A 17187-nucleotide genomic window follows, 5' to 3' on the forward strand; every position below is an offset into this window, starting at 1 on the left:
CTTCTACAATGATGTCTGGTTCTCCAGCTGCAACTGCTCATCTCAGTCTGACCTAGCGACAGTTGACTGTGCCTTGTTTTCATCGCAGTCATGCACTCTGTGAGACTTAACCTTAAGAAGCATTCAGAAATGCCAGTTGATGCAAAGTGTGGCAGCTGGGCTCATAACAGGCATTTGTATCACCCCAATACTAGGTCTGCACGGATATTAACAGTTTTCCAGACAGAATTTAAAGTGTTTGTGTTAGAATTTAAAGCTCTAAATGGCTTAGGACCTGGGTATTTCAGTGTGAAACTGAGTGAAGAATTGTGAAGAATTCAGTGTGGAGAATTGAGGCGTTTGAATTGTGGTGCTGGAGAAGACTCCTGTGAGTCCCTTGGACTGCAAGGCAATCAAACCAGAAGGCCAGATACTGAAGATGAAACTCAAATACTTTGGCCACCTAATGAAAAGGAAGGACTCACTGGAGAAGAGCCTGATGCTGGGAACAATTGAGGGCAAAAGAAGAAGGGGACGGCAGAGGATGAGGTTGCTAGATGGAGTCACTGAAGCAGTCGGCATGAGCTTAAGTGGATTCTGGGGGTTGATGGAGGACAGGAAGGCCTGGAGGAATGTTGTCCATGGGGTTGTGATGGGTCAGACAATTTCAGTGTGAGCCTTCTCAGTTTGTAAGGTGAGCTAGAAAGGCCCTTATAAAGACATGCTTGTTTGAAAAGCCCTGCTTGAGAAAATGGGAAAGACCTTGCTCCTGTGTTTCTCCCAAACTCTGGAACTCACTCCCTGTGGAGTTGCAGAAGGGGGGTAGAGAAATACAATTAAAAATAATAATAAAGAAAACATGTTAGTTTGCTCCAGCTCCAAAAGATATTAGCTTTACATGGGCTAATGACTGGCCGTGAGGAAAAAATGGAAATTAGCATATAGATTGATAAAAAAAAAAAAAAAAGCAGGCACCACTCAGGTGCACAAGGCAGAGAGTCTGTGTTCTTTGCATGATTCAATTCACAACAAGGATAGGTACAATGTGCAGAAAACACATGGCAGTGCAACCATCCATTTAAAGATCTTCCACTATAATGAATACTGAAGCTACTCCCCCCCTTTCGTCTCCAAGTACACAACACTACATGCATAAAAAGCATAGCCCCAGGCATACAATGTATGGCACGGAGCGATTACCACTGTGGAGCAAAGCTAGCTGGAGACTTGCACTGTACAATTAGTACAGTTGACCCACTGAGCTGGAAGGAAGCTGGATTGTAAAGGGCTGGACCTCCTGGGGTAAAGTGATGTGTCTGCGTAGCTAAGCTGCTTATGAGGTATGCCAACATTATGCTGGAAATGGATCAGTGTGTATGTACACATGCACGCACACCCCTGAATATGGCACAAGACTTACCCTGTTTCAAGGAGAGCATGCCAAATTAAGCAAATCAAATGCACTAGCTAAATTGTTTATGGTACTGCAGTCAATTTAATTTAATTCACCCACAACACCAAAACAAGTTTCTCTCTCTCTGTCTCTGTCTCTGTCTCTCTCTCTAGATATATATTAAGTGACACAGAATAGCATCCCACTCTTGTAATCAGAAATGGGGGAGTAGGTTCTACAGCTTATACTGAGAAATTGGCTCAGCACACTGGTCTGAAACTTGGCAGTGTAGGAGATGTGGCTTTGAGGATGGGCTGTGTCAACCCAGAGTAAAATGGGTAGGAAACAGCTTTGTTAGGGTGCAATCCTGGCAGGATGCCTGTAAGCTCCTGAACTCAAGAGCTTATGGACACCCAGTGCAGAGCTGGGAGGAGGAGCAAAACCAATCCTCGCCTCTCTGTTCTCTTGCCTTGCATTTTTGCTAGGCAGGGTTTTTCGCAGCCCTGGCCAGCACATTTCAGAGAGGAGAAAATGGAGCTGGAGCAACTTCAGGCCACCTCATATCCTAGCTGCTCCAGCATCCTCCTTTCCCTGCCCAACAGGTTCTCTCTTTCTCCCTCTCCACGGTCGCTTTCCCAACCTCAGAGAGCAGCCAAAACCGTTCTTTCTGCAGCAGTTATGAGGGGAAATGGGAACAGAGCTTACTCTGGGGTCAAATTGCTGCCTCGGGGAGTTTAGAAGTGCTCACCAACAGTTCGACAGGTTGTGCCTGTCTCTCCCCTCTCCCCAAACTTACATTTTGCAGTAGCATTTCTCAATTTTTACAGGATCTTTTAGAAAATAGGTTGCCCTCTTAAGTAAGGGAGAAAGATTTGGGGCAAGTACGTTTTTGCATCCCATTTTAGCCCTCAGACTTTCATAAGCTTATTTTCTCAGGGTGGGAGGGGGAACAGCTCGGCAGTGCAGTCCTCTAGCAGCATGCAAGCCTTGTGACCTTTTTTGACCCCAAAGAGTCCCTGTGGGGAGATTCTTTCTGCAGTAATTCAAAAATAAGACGGAGACAGTGAAGATGCAGAGGCAGAAACAAAGAGAGTGAGTAGTTTGCACCTCTACTTCCTTTGCCCACTTTCCAACACCAAGGTTTGCAGTCTGCTGCTGCTGCTGAAACTTGCCAGTGTGGAGGCAAACATAACTGCAGGTTTGCCACTGAAATCTGAAGTCACTACAGGCCTTGAAAAAGGACAATATTGGGCTGATAACAACCTAAATCTGCTGTTTTAAAGAAAGAGCTTGCTGAGAAACAAAATCAAATTTGGGGAACAAGTCAGTGCTTTTTTTTTCTTCTTGACAGTATGGTAAGGACAATTTCAGCAGGGTGGTGAAGAAAAGGAAGGGGGTTGCATGCTGCCAATGGCCAACATGTTTCCTACTCATGTTCTAGACAGATACCACAATCTCTGTATTTTGGATACAAAATCATTCTGCTGCATACTTCATATCTTGTCTTTTTCTGCTGACAATTTAAGAAGTGGGTGAATACAATGGCAGACATTAAAATATTTCTAGTTTACTTCATTTCTTTTCTACTTCTTGAAAATATCTGTTCCTAATAATGTCACTCCACTAAAATCATGTAAATGAGCCCTTCAAGGCACTGACTCTGAAGGAAGGAAATCACAATTCATTTTGCTAGACAGAACAAAATCAATTGCCTTTTATTTTCCCCCTCTTGATTATTAAAAAAACCCACCATCAGCATGACTATAAGGCAGCAAAATAATATCTACAAAGATTACTCTGTCATCTTCACCCAGCCCTATCAGAGAAAAATCAGACAGCTTAATCTATTGTTAATCAATGGGCCCAGAACACTTTTTTTTAATGAAGTAGTTCATGCAACTCATACCAAACTGTGAACAATTAGATAATAGGCTTCAGATCTTCTCCACACATGCACTAAACCTGTGGAAAAGGGCAATGTGGGCCTGGAACATCAGCCTGCACAGTCAGTGCAACATCTGCACACATAGCCACTCCTTTGCAGACACACGTATGCTGTGTGGGTCCACCTGGTGGGTGATGCCACTGGGGGCAGTAATGCAGGTCTGCCCTCTTCTCCACACACTTATTGTCTACATAGGCATGACGCAAACACAGGGGAAAGATGGGGTGGTAATACAGCACAGTTGATCATTAACATGAGCTATAAGGTGCAACTTCCCCACTCAAATCTTACCTTAGCCACAAATGCCGTGACTCCACATAAGGAAGTCATGACAATTCTAGCTTCAGACTCTAATAGGATATACTGAGGTAGAGTTACTGAGGTGCTTTACAGGAGGGAATATACATGCAATGCTTTAAAAATTGTATTGTGCTATACAAATCCCAAGTACTAAGGGCTGTTGTTTTATTTTAAATGATATAGGCAGCAGCAAGCAAACCCTAGCATGTTCTTTGATGTAACTTCATACACATGGGTGCGTATACACACTCACTCACACTTACCATCTAAGAGTGTTATAGGACATTGTAACCACCTACCTAAATTAATAAAGGAGAATGTGGGTTTGTCTCTGCATCACTGCCATAGTACTAAGACCATGAAACCTCAGCAGCAGAAACTTGGCTGTTTTTAAAACAGTTTCTGTTTTTCTTCCCAATGTTCAGCAACAACCTTTTAAGAAGGGGACATAAACCAAACTGAGCAAAACGAAGGAGCCAAAATGATTGGACCCACTAATTTGTCATTCCCATAAAAGGCAAGGCATGGACAAAAAGCCTCTTTCTGTCCTTCTCACACTCACATGAATGCTCTTCACACATCCACTTAATCTGTGGAAGGCCTACTGGAATCACACCCACAGACCCCATTCCTGACCCCCAGGCCATCATATGAAGGGCTAAATAATGTCTTCATGCATGCACATTGTGTGCACTGGTGCCCTCGCCACACCACTGGGAACACAGAAGGAAGTAGGATGCTGTGCATTGGCTGCATTCAGATGAAGCCATGGAGAACGAGGCACAATCAGGGGCAGCAGGCAAAGGGAAGCACAGTCACACCCCAGCAGGGACCCACTTACAATAGCCCCCTGGAGCTGTTCTTCCTCTTCACCCTGAAACCTGTTTGTCCCCCTGCCACCTCTTGTTCTGGCCCAGGCAACAGTTGTGGTGGCAGGAAGGAGATGCAACAGACACCAGGGCCTACTTCCATGCTAGCTCTCTGCCTGACAGTGGAGCAAGTGGCCGCAATGATGACAAAGAAGAGGGAGAGCGAGAGCAGCTGGTGGCAGCACTGCTGAGAGGTCTATGGAGCCAGGAGAGATGAGGAGGCCTCACTGAGGGAGGGGCCTTGCCCAAGGGCCTTTGAAAACCTGGCGCAGGCAATACTCTGGCTTTCCGTTCCTCTCACTGCATGCACTGAGTGAGGGAGAAGTGTTAGTCGTGCCTTCTCATGTGCACCACATATGAGGAGAACTCGAGGCTCTTGTGCAAATTGCCTCAGCCATTGTTCCAGCAGGGCCTTCAAGCTCTTCAGCAGAGCCCTCTGACAAAGCTTCAAAGCCAGCTGCTCCAAATCTTTGAAAGAACCTCGGTCCCCTGCTTCCAGTGGTGCTGAGGAAGAGCAACATGCACTTAGCAAGGGTCCATACAAAAGGCAAAGTCTGGGAGGGGCCCTAGGGCCAAACATAAGGAGGCCTGGAGAAGAATTAGCTTATTTAGGGAAATAAACAACCCAAACCACACACATTCAGGCAGGTGGCCTTCTCACACTGTGCCTAGGAGTGAAGGCTTTGGAGCTCTACCCAGGGCAGGCCATCAGTGCCACCATACTGGGCTTGCTCACAAATATTCCTTTACTCAGGAGGTCTTGGGAAGGGACATTTCTGGGTCTGGTAGAAGAAGAAAGCCAGTGGGCTGCTCAGGGTATGCCTCTGATTCAAAGAGCAGCAAAGTGGCCAATTCTGACTTCCAAAGAAGAGGAAGTGCATCACCAAAACAGGGGATAGGAATCTGCATAATATTTGCATGTGCTGGGCATTTAGAAATAACAACTGTAAGGTACATAGAAAGGCAATTTCTAGAGGAAGCTGACTTGGTGTCCTGTGTGCCTGCTCAACCTGCTGTCCAGGTAAAAACTATTAACAGGCAATTTCAAGGACCAGGCCTGTTTTCCCTTTTTACACTTCTTTGATTTTAAACCAGACCTGGACTGAACAGTCCATCACACAAGAAGACATCTTCAAACTGTCCTCTGTAAAGAAGGACACCTGCCCACCTTGAGCTAACTGTATTTTGAAGGGAAGGGGCAAAATAACTGAGAAAATAAAAGATACTAAATGCAATATATAGGCTGGGTCAATTCATTATCTTTCTACTGGAGATCATCTACAGTGAAACACAATTTGTTCATCAAAGGCCTTACACCAAAAAGGTGCTTGCACCACAGGGGGTCTTTGTAGCTGATTAAAGGCTGCTTCCAGATGGAGGGCTCCTAACACTATCTATTTAAAGGCATCATGCAGTTATCCCATCTTTTCTTGGTTAACAGCTTTTCTCTCAAAAAGAAAAGAAACTGGGAAAGCAGTGGGAAAGCATAGGAGGATTACAAATGGAAGATGATGACAACTGGACCTCATTGTAAAATTCTGTGAATGAGACTCGATAAGGGCCTCATCTGGAAGCACTGAAAAATTATGGTAAATTAATTAGATAGATCTAGATTTAGATAACGTTTCCTGTATATGTGCAAATACAAAAAATAGGAAAAAGTTTCTCAACACCGGCACTAAATATTTCGAAATACAGAAGATTAGACCATTTTTTAAAATTAGCTGCTGCTTTCTCCCACCTTGTACCCTTTCTAGATCAATTCAAAATCTCTTAGAAGCATGCTGCTTCCTCTCTGCATTTCTTCAGCCTGTCCTGACTTTAATTAAGAGTATTTCAAAAGTGATTCTTCACTGCTTGGGGATCACAGTTCTTGCTACCCTCTTATGTGACTTGATGACTTTGGTGAATGGGGCGGCATAGAAGCCTCCTAAATAAATAAATAATGACTGTTTGCACAACATGACAACTTAGCAAGGGTGACAAGCCACAAGTTGTCATGTTGTGCAAACCCAAAACACTTCCCACAAGGTGACTTGTTTGAGGGCAAAACCCACTTTGACAACCCATAGCTTGTTCTAGGGGCTGTTGCACTCACAAGAGATTGTCCTGCCTTCCAAACGTGGGTGATTGACCCCATATAGAGTATCAGGAATCAAGTAACAAACCATTTGGCAAGACCAGCAACACCCCCCATGCCAATTTTGCCAAGCTTGCGCAGTCCACCAGGAATATGAGCCACTCACATCTGGGCAACCAGCACTGGCTTTGTACTCTCCCCCATAATTGAATGCCATTTTGTACTATCTTGTTTGTTTCAACACACACACCATGTGAATCCAGAACCTGCCTTCTGTGAATGAAAGGGATGTTCTACAAGAGACTGTCCACTATGAAGGGATTGACACTGGCTCATCACATCTTTAAAAAAAATCACCCTAAATGTGCACATTTTTTTCATATTTTTATTTTTTTTAAATTGGGCGCATTGAAGTAGCTGTCACCAGCTGTCCAATCAGAGCTCTCTCTCTCTCTCTCTCTCTCTCTCTCCCTCTCTCTAAAGATAGGGTAAAAGGGACAAAAAGCCCATGACAAGCACCAAAGGGTTCACTACTATTGCCTGAGGATAGCAGGTAAATCAGTCCTGCCATGGGGGCACCTGGGATACCAGTGGGAGTACCAAGAGGGAGGGAGAGCCATGGGATATCCCATTGTTTGTTGAGCATACCCTGGATTATTCACACAGCAACCAACCAGCTGTAACTTTTTCCAGGGTGACATGCAAATACACTCAATAAAACAATAGCAATTGAAGGGAAAAATAAATGCTTCTTTCAACACATACACTATGTGAATCCAGAACCTGCCTTCTGTGAGTGAAAGGGATGTTCCACAAGAGGAAGGGTTCCATCTGCAGAAGACCCTCTGCCTGAATTTTGGGGATGCCCCCTCCCTTGCATAAATCAGAACTCAACCCATTCAGCACAGTCTTCTGTCTTTCTGTGCAGCAATTTCAGGAGGCCAGTAAGACTGCCATGGGGAATGATGGGTGTGGGATTGGGATGGACAGGTCCACTCCTACTAGCACAGTCAGTCCAGCATAAATCTGGGTCCAACCCTCTATTTCTCTGGAGCAGCGGATGTGAATGACAAGCCCATTATCATCACTACTATTTTACTAGCCCTGATCCACAAAAATGTAATAAAACAGTGAAATGAGTCTACAAAATTAAAGTTACATTATGAATTACAACTCATAATGAATATTAAAATTATGTTCTCAATTTTATGTATTTGAAATAGGCTAATGCACATTCTCTATAAATTCTTTTCTTTCAGCACAGAAGGTATAGATCTCCTTGTTCATTTTTATTTTCTATTTCCCCATTGAAACAAATCTGTACATGCAGGATTACTTTCACATACCCTCAGGGCATCAAAAAAATTAAATGGCTTTGCATATCTTGACTTCTCTATAAATTATATAATTTCCCTAGAATTTAGCTAACACAAACTCTTCCTCTTATTCAAGCAGCACTCAAGCACAGAACAAAATGTCCATCCAGATCAGAGAAAGGAAAGTTAGCTTAATAAGAAGTAAAGAAACCTAAAGCTATTAACCTGGGGCTGACCTTAAGCCCCATGAAGCGGGCCAGTGACTAGTGAATAGGAGATGCTGAAGGAGAGACAAGGACAAAGGAGAGCAAATCCTTTTTTAGATTTGGGCAAGATTTATTTCCCATTAATTTTAAAACATTAAGACTGAAGTTGCTATTTCAGTTACATAACTCTCTCATTTCTGCTGGGAGAGACTAGCTTTTCCATCAAAAAGTATTCAACGCATTTTCATTAGAGGTACCAAGCATCTAATGTTCTAGGATTATTTTAAATACAAGTTTGAAATCATAGGTTATCATTTAAATGTTTCAAAACGATCTGTTACAATTAGATAAGCTTTGCTTTTATAGCAAGAGTCAGGGTTTCTAGCTGAAAGGCCTTATTCAAAGGGCTGTTTCTCACTGAAGATTAAACTATTTTTAAACCTGCAAGACACATAATATTTACTGTTCATGCTATTTAAAGATACAAAGGCATTTTAAATGCATTCAGATTAAAATGCATTCAGATATTTTCAGCTAATTCATTATTACTTCTGCTGTACTCTCTGAACTGCATTTCTAAAAGGTATACAAGTTATTTTTTCAGATATGATTTTGATGACAGAAGGAAAGGAATCCTGCTATTCCTAGGATATCCTTGAGCTTCTTCGGAATTCCTTGAAATACAGCTGTAATCAAATAGCTTATCTCAGCAAACATATTTTAAGGAAGTATTTGCATTAGGATATTCTGGGGTATGGAAGTCTGATATTAGAAGAGCTATACAACAGAGGTGGGCAACGCAGTGCTGGATGTTCTGGACTACAACTCCCATAACCCTTAACAATAGGCCATGGTTGTTGGTGCTCTTGGGAGTTTTAGTTCAACACAGTTCCTGATATAGAAAGTATTGGTAGAAATGCAAGTTCACAGAACAATGATTGCCTGGGCAGGAAAGATGGCAAGTCATCCTTCATGTGCCAGATGTTGTTTTCAGTAGTAATGCTTTATTCTATTTATCACTAGCATCTCCATTTCTCCCTTTCTTGAGGAGCAAAGAATAATGGAGGGTGAAAAGCAAAATGCAAGCAAAAGACAAGGGAAAGACAGCTCTGATTTCTGAGTCCTTGTTCAGATAGGATGCCAAGCATGTTCACACACACATGCATGCACACACACACATGTTACCCATCTGTTTGTTCCACTAGACGGCATCCTATTTAAATTGAGATGCCATCTTTAGGAACATATCATCTTGCCTACATATTTAGTTCTTCTACCAGGGCCCAGGCAGGCAATGCTTTGACTTGCTAACAGTGTGAAATTTTAAATGGCATGTAATAGCACAAAATATTACATGTGTTTATGTTTATATAATGCCCCTCCCATGTGTTGGATGGCAAACCTTACATCCTTAGTTTACTGGTTGAATTTGATGGGTTTTTGTAATCCAGCACACCTGGACCACTGGGGAAGGCTACAATAAATGTTTACTCAGAAATAAGTTTGACTTACTCAGAAATAAGCTAGAGGTTCCAAGGTGAGAATGGGTGGGATAATTCTGATTTCTCTTTTGGGGATGCTCAAAATCCCAAGAGTATGCCAAACTGCCACTAGCTAGAGGACGTTGATGAACAGAATCAGCCAGCTTAATTTTGCGAACTGTCTCAATTTCTAGAGCCAGACTAAAGATGCAGAGTCTTATTTTACCTGTAATAGCATTTCCTCACTACCATCGTTAGTACTGAACATAGATATAGAAGGTATTTCTATTGTAAATTAATTGCAGCCTTGACAAACACTGACTGAGTTCAAACAACATAACACACAGTTCAACAACAACCAACATTTCAACAAGAAGTTGCTATTTCTGTTTCAAGGTGTCAGTTGGAACGTCCCTGCAAATAGCAGCTTCAGATTGGCAGTTTTTTATTTGGGCCAGGATGGAGAAAAAGAGTTAAACTTCCTTGCCAGACCATTCCCATGGGGCCAAAGTTGATCATGCTTCCCTGCATATAACACATGTCCATTCACATTATTAGCATTATGACTAGTTTTACCCTCAGTTCAGCTATGTTCCCACTGAAAACTAATGACTTTAGAGAACCCACTATATTTATTTATTTATTTTTCGATTTATATCCTGCCTTTTTCCTACAAAGGGCTCAAGGCAGCTTACATCATCTCTCCTCCTCCATCTTATCCCCACAACAACAAACCTGTGAAGTAGGTTGGGCTGAGACTCTGCGACTGGCCCAGTCACCCAGGTGGCTCCATGGCTGAGCGGGGACTAGAACCCAGATCGTCTGAGTCCCAGTCCCATGCTCTAACCACTGCACCACACTGGCTCTCCATATCTCTGTGACAGTCTCGTTTCCCTCATTTGCAGAAGCCTTATTTTTCTTAGACTTATTAAGTAAGACTACTAAATGCATGAAGCGAGAGCCAGTGAGAGGCAGTGAAGAGAGTACTGGTAGATCTAGGAATGAGAAGATCTGGGTTCAAATCCACACTCAGCCTTGAAGCTTACTGGGATAAAATGCAAGGAAGGATAGCCTATATTGCCCAGAACGTCTGGATGGGTAGGATAAAATGTAATAAATAAACACTTGAGAAAATAGCTATGAAATTATTAGGTGTAATTATTAAATATAGGACTTGCAAAAAAATGTTGTACTGTACTGTCATCTCCTAGCAGAAGTGTCCCTGTTTAGGGATCCATCTGGTCAGCCCTCCCTAAGAGTTCTCCGTTCCACTCCATTCCCACCTCCACTTCATTAGTGAACATGCTCAGAACTCATTGGGGTGTTCTGGAATGATTTACCCCCTCAGGATTTATTTATTTTAGGGCATTTAGGTAGAAGAAATTTCCTACAATTCCTAGCATGTTTAGGTGAAGGGATGCTGGCAGTTGTAGGGATCTTTTCTGTTTAAACATGCATAGGATTGCATCCTCAAATAATTTTTTTCATGTTTTTGCAAACCTTGGGATTCCCCTGAACATGCTACTTGTTTGCTGTCTTGCAATGGCCCTACTTTGGTTTCACTGTGTCACTAGCACTTCCCATCTTAGAAAATCTGAGCTCATTTTATTAGAGGGAATGGTACTAACTTAGAGGAGGTGGAGTAGTTAAATTTCTCATATGGAAACCATTTCTTCAGAGCCAGGATAAGGTAGACTTATTTGAAAACTAATACTCTGCAAAGATTTGAGTTCTCTTTCCCTCCTGATTTTTGACACATAACTTTTTGGTCACCTCTATTAGCTCCACAAACATTTACAGTACAAGCCTATGCATGTCTACTCAAAAGTATATCCCACTTACATTAATGGGGCTTACTCACAAGTGAACAGATATAGGACTGCAACCTTAGTTTGCTTATTTGTAAAAGAGTTCCCAACTGTTATTTATGGTTATTAGGCTGTTTACAAAATTCTATAAATCTTAACAGTAATTTTCTACAGAGGTACAAACACACAGAGAAGCCAAATGATACAGCTCACCTCAGGAGCCATCCAAAATGGGGTTCCCACTGATGTGTTTCTCCTCAGCCTCGTGCTAGTGAGCTGTGCAGAAACACCTGTAATGATGATATACATTCAAATCATTGGCACAATAGCTTCTTATCACTCTTTCAGTACAATGCCTGAATGGAAATCAGTTTTCATACATAGTCATTATTTAAACTATGTCATTACTGACAGAAGCAATTTAGGCTTGCTTCCCTATTTACATTCATCTAATGCTATGATATTTCCCTGCATTTTGGAGAAGGACCACATACAGGATTGGCAAAGCATCAGATTCTACAGCACCTATGCGAGTCTACAGCAGCTACCATCTCTGCCTATAACTGAGAACAAAACTAGAAATTGCTGCATCCATCAAAGAACAAACCATGTTCCACATGTGAGATGATTCAGATAAATTCAGTGCAATTTGATAAGCATTTATCTTATCAAATGACATTGATCTTTCTTATCATTCTTATCCATAGGCAAAGTTCCTTTTCTTCAATTTCCTACTGAAAAGCAACAACTTTAAAATGGCAGTCTTTTTGTCTAGCAGTCACAAGTTGCATGTTCCAGAGCGTAAGTATCCTAAGTCCATAAATGTACCAGAATTTCAATTGGTTTACAAGCTTCACCTGGACTTTGGAAACAGTAGTTTTGTATGAGAGGTAAGGATCTCCAACAGAGGATTTTCAGTACCTCTGCTAACTTATAAATCCCAGGACTCTTTGGGAAGAGATGCGAAAACTAGTGCAAAGCTACTAGATTCTATTCAGTTGTTGTATTCTGCTAGCAAAAAGCATTTCCTCCACTTCAGCTATGCAGGGCACTTAGCCTTTGGCAGCCTCCATAGCCAACTGCACCCACCCCTAATGTCCTCCCAAAAGCTGATCTGTTCGGTTGGAAGGGCTCTCTGGAATAGGACATGAAATGGAAGCCTGCAGTAGGAGGAAGAAATCAGGAAAAACAGGTTTCTTTCCTTGAGGAAATGCTATTCTCTAGAGCAAAGCCACCATTAGAGGTAACCCTCTATTAATGTAGTCCTGCTCATGAAACTACATTAAATCCTCCTCAATAGCATTGAACCAGTTTAACCCTCCCCCCACCCTTACACACACACACGTTTTAGAACAGATGCAATATTGGAACCATATTTATCTCTGGCTGGTGTCAGTTAAATCCTATGCTTGTTTATTCATCCTTACTCACTGGGCCTTACTCTCAGGTGAGTACAGGACAAGCCCAAGTAGTGTTTAGAACAATTTAGTGGCTCTATTCAAGAGTGGACATGAAATATAGCCATCATAGGTCTCTTAAAATATATACTTTATTGCTGCTTTACAATTTAATCTTGGGTATTTCCAAGAAGAGGCCTTTGTATCTTTGTGTGAATCTTGTCCATTCCAGAGAGAGAGAGAGAGAGAGAGAAAAGGGCATTTTCTGGATTGAATTGACAGTATTATTGAAATTGTAAACTGGACACTGTATTTTGCTTCTGTTTCAAACTGAAAAACAGGTTTCATTTTTATCAGACAAACAACCATTTGTGCTGTTGAATGTTTCACAAGTAAGTTCTCAACTAAATCATATGCCAGTAAACAAAAAAACAAACCCTTTTCAGCTACCTCTTCTCTATAAAATGTATGGCCAATTGATTGCTGAAATAGCTTCCTGTCCTGACTTAATTTTGGCTCTTACATGCTATTGTGTATATAACATGGTGATTCGGTGCAAAATATTGAAAGCTGCTATTCAGTCAATGCTTTTTGCTTTCTAAGTTCCTCCCTCTGACCTGCTTGTTTTGTTTGGCCCTGCTAGGGTTTTTTCTGTACAGCTCAGTGTAGTAGGCAGCAGTAAGAGCACTAATTATTATCCCAAGAAGACTACATCAAATAAAAAATGGTTTCCACTCCCATTTGGTGCCAAAGAGGTTGCTAAAGAAGGTGCTTGTCCAATCGCTACTTAAAACTGAGTGTTTGGACTATTCCTCAATACAGATTTTCTCTGCCTTCCTGCTAATAAAGTGGTGTCTGCTCTCACAACTGCAGCGCTTATATCTCTTTTCTTTTAATAATGCTACTTTTAAAGTACCAGAAAATTAGCAGTAATGCAGGGCTACATTTGATTATCATATAAAGCAGTAGATTGCATTTTGTGGGGAGTGTTTTGAATAAACCACATAGATTGAAAGTAATGCATTTCATGGCATGTGGTGCGCAATCCACTTTAATATTTCTACTCAGACCCATGCATACAGATTTACTGAATTCAATACAGCTCACTCCCAGAGAAATGTAAGTAGGGCTGCAGCCGTCTTTGTGTTATCCTGGTAACGTCTTGGTCATAATTTTACTATCTGTACTATGTGTGTTTAAAATTATTTCTACTTGACCTAATCAAGAAATCAGCAAATTTATCCACAGGTAAAATGTCTTGCCAAGTAGTCTTTTCCATCTCTTTTCTACCCTTTTATGGAGCCTTCCCATTTCAGTCACATATCTATAACAGCTGTAATTGCAAATTAAATGAATCTGTTAGCTTTTGGACCCAGAGGGCCACTTTACCTTCTGCTGAGAGAGAATGAATGTGCTGAAGGCTAGTTACAACCGTCTGAAAAAGAAGGATGCCTTCTTTCCCTAGGAAAGGATATTATTTAAAATCCCGATTGGAGGGAGATGACTGCTTGCACTGTTGTCTGTACAAAACCTTCCCTGCATTATTTCTATGAACAGTTGCTCCTATCCAGCTATGGAAGCACAGCAGCTACATTGAACCCTTTTCAACCTGAGGGTCAAACTTGGTTTCAGAGAGAAGAGGGATGAATTCCAGTGATAGGTGAGGCCAAAGGCAAAAGGGCTGGGGTGAAAAAAATACCAACATATTTTAATTTAAAGCTCTTACTGCCAATAACTAAGCCTTAACCGAGGTGTTTCTAACCTCCAGAATGGTAGGGGCAGGAGGGGAACCTGCTGGAAAAACAGCAAATTATTGGTGCTTTAGAGAAAGGGAAACAGAGGGAAGGGAGACGGATTAGGAGCCCTGGAAAGTCAGATCTGGCTCTAGTTAGAGGTTTTGCACTGAACAGCACAGCCAGAGTGGGGTCACCCTCCAGTTTTCTCTCTCTCCCCTTAACTTTTTTTTAAAAAGCATATAAATAATTAAATATATTACAGAAGCTTCAGAAAAGCCTTGAGAATGTTTGTCAAATGTGCAGATGATACATGTTTGGTGGGATAACAAATACCACAGAGGACAGAAATAAAATTCAGGATGATCATGAGAGGCTGCAAGACTGGGTGGAAAATAACAGAATGAAATTTAACAGAAACAAATGGAAAGTTCTTCATTTAGGAAAAATCATGTCAAATGCATGGGTATAAAGTGGGAGATACCTGGCTTGGCACTAGTATTGGTAAAAAGGATTTTGGAATGATGGTTAATCACAAGCTGAATACAATGTAGCCATACAAATACCAAATGCAATTTTAAGTTGCATCAATAGAAGTATAGTTTCAGAATTGCATAAAGCAATACTTCCACTCTACTCTGCACTCATCAGGCCTCACCTCAAAACACTGTGTTCAGTTTGGAACATCACACGTTAAGGCTTCAGATAAATTAGAATAAATTCAGAGAAGAGCAACAAAGCAAAGTCTTTTGAGGAAAATCCTTTAAAAAGGATTTTAAACCTTTTTTTACTCTTTGGTAGCAAGAACTATAAAAATGGTTGAACCTGCTTAGTGAATTTTGTGAACGTATATACATGATAACATGGTTGCAGAAATAGAGTTAAATAAAAACAGTTTAGAATGGTGTCTTCAAAATGCCTCTAGACCAGATAAACTGCTCCCGACATGCACCCATGTCGGTAGCCTCCCTGTGAACACTTCAGGTCTGGTTGGCTGTGTGTCTGGTTCTGCACTTCCGAGCCAGAGGGACTAGCGGGATGAGAGCAGGAAGTGGTACAGGTGCTCCCTGGCCTGACCCAGCTCCTGCATGAACATGGCCCGGCTAAGATAAATGGTGCTGGTAGTGATCAGAAAGGAAAGACTAGGGGTTGGGTTTATTCTTCTCCTCTGTAAACATCAGTTACTGTTGCTGCTTGATTCACCGAGATGTGTACAGATAGCCGCAGCGGCTTAGTTTGCTTTTGGGTTGTACATTGCCTCCAAACATTTGCTTCAGCTGCAGTCTCATTTCTGTGCATTGTTCAAAGCCTCCTACCCCTGCTATTTATGGGTCCCCCTAACGAGCTTGCTGAGAGCCAAACTACATGCCACACTTCCTGTCTGGTGCATGACTACCTCTCCCTTCTTTTGCTTAATTACAGAGGCAAGAAGAGGTAATTTGGTGGGGGAGCGTCTGCACAAAGGAGAGGGTTATTCCTTGCCCCATTCTGGATGCTAATACCCCACTGCTGGATTCAGCATTGGGAATTTGTGAAAAGCAACCTTTCACTCAAAATTAGTGAAATGTAAGTAAGGCTTGAAATATGATTCGACTCATGTGCAATTTGGCCCTTGGGCGGAAAGCTGTCTTTTCTCATGCCACCAAAATAAATGCCTTGGGCTAAACTGTACAGTCACAAGTGAAAGGAAGGAGGGGAGGGGAGGGGAAGGGAGAAAGAAGCCATTATTACCAAAGTCAACAAGCTTGACTCCTCCTTCTGTTGTCAGGAGAATGTTGTTCCCCTTGACATCACGATGAATGATTCGGTTGTTATGTAAGTGCTGAAGGCCCTGGGTACCATCAAGGAGAAGAAAAGAGAAAGAGGAATAAGATGCTTGCTCCCACATTAAAAGCAATCCTTCTAATGTGAGGGAGCATAATCAAAACAATCTGCACTCATATTGTAGAAATACCTGTGCACTGTATCACATCCTCAAAACCAGCTCCCTGCTGTTTTAGCAGCCGGCATATTACAGTGAGCCGCACCATCACTTAGCCATGGAAAATGTATCAGATGGGTAAATTGCACCCTCTGCTGTCATTAGAGGCTTAATGAGCATCCTTACCAGGAGAGCACCATATAAGATGTATGAGATTATAGCTTCATCCAATCGTTGGCCACTCTTCAGCAGGCCTTTGACGAGGTCTGTGACAGAGCCTCCATTGCACAGCTGTGAAAGGGGTGGGAGTGGAAAGAGAGAAGGAGAGTTGTTTAGCCTGGGGACTGCTGCTTCACAGACCTGCAGCAGTATCAGAGTTCCACCTGGACAGGATGGATGCACATGCAGTGGAATGAGACACTACGGATGTGCACAGCTCCTGTTTCCAAATGGATGCCGTGAGCTGGCATGGAGAGGCTATAGCTTGGTAGTAGAGCTCCTGCTTAGCATGCAGCAGGTCCCAGGTTCGATCTCTGGAACTCCAGAGAGAGCTAGGAAACCATCTACCTAAAGCCTGGAGAGTCACTGCCAGTCAGTGCTAACTAAATGGGGCTAGATGGACCAATGGCCTGCATCCTATGTTCCTATGTATCCAGTAAAGATCAGGAGCTTCCTACTCTTGTCTGTGGATGAAAAATGCCACACGGATCCAAGGTTTTCCCAATGCATGCTGGTTGCATAAACAAGGACAAAGACAAC

General features: G+C 42.1%; 1 protein-coding gene across 1 annotated transcript in view; it reads right to left on the minus strand.

Moving 5' to 3' along the window:
- The window catches only part of MYO3B (myosin IIIB), a 210217-nt gene that overhangs the window by 182167 nt on the left and 10863 nt on the right, over positions 1 to 17187 (minus strand). Inside the window, 3 exon segments of the mRNA XM_044418298.1 lie at positions 11591 to 11667; positions 16239 to 16338; positions 16615 to 16719. Of these exon segments, the coding sequence (XP_044274233.1) occupies positions 11591 to 11667; positions 16239 to 16338; positions 16615 to 16719 (282 nt within the window).

Source organism: Varanus komodoensis, unplaced genomic scaffold, assembly GCF_004798865.1.
Source record: "Varanus komodoensis strain SLA01 unplaced genomic scaffold, ASM479886v1 scaffold9, whole genome shotgun sequence".
Lineage (NCBI taxonomy): Eukaryota > Metazoa > Chordata > Lepidosauria > Squamata > Varanidae > Varanus > Varanus komodoensis.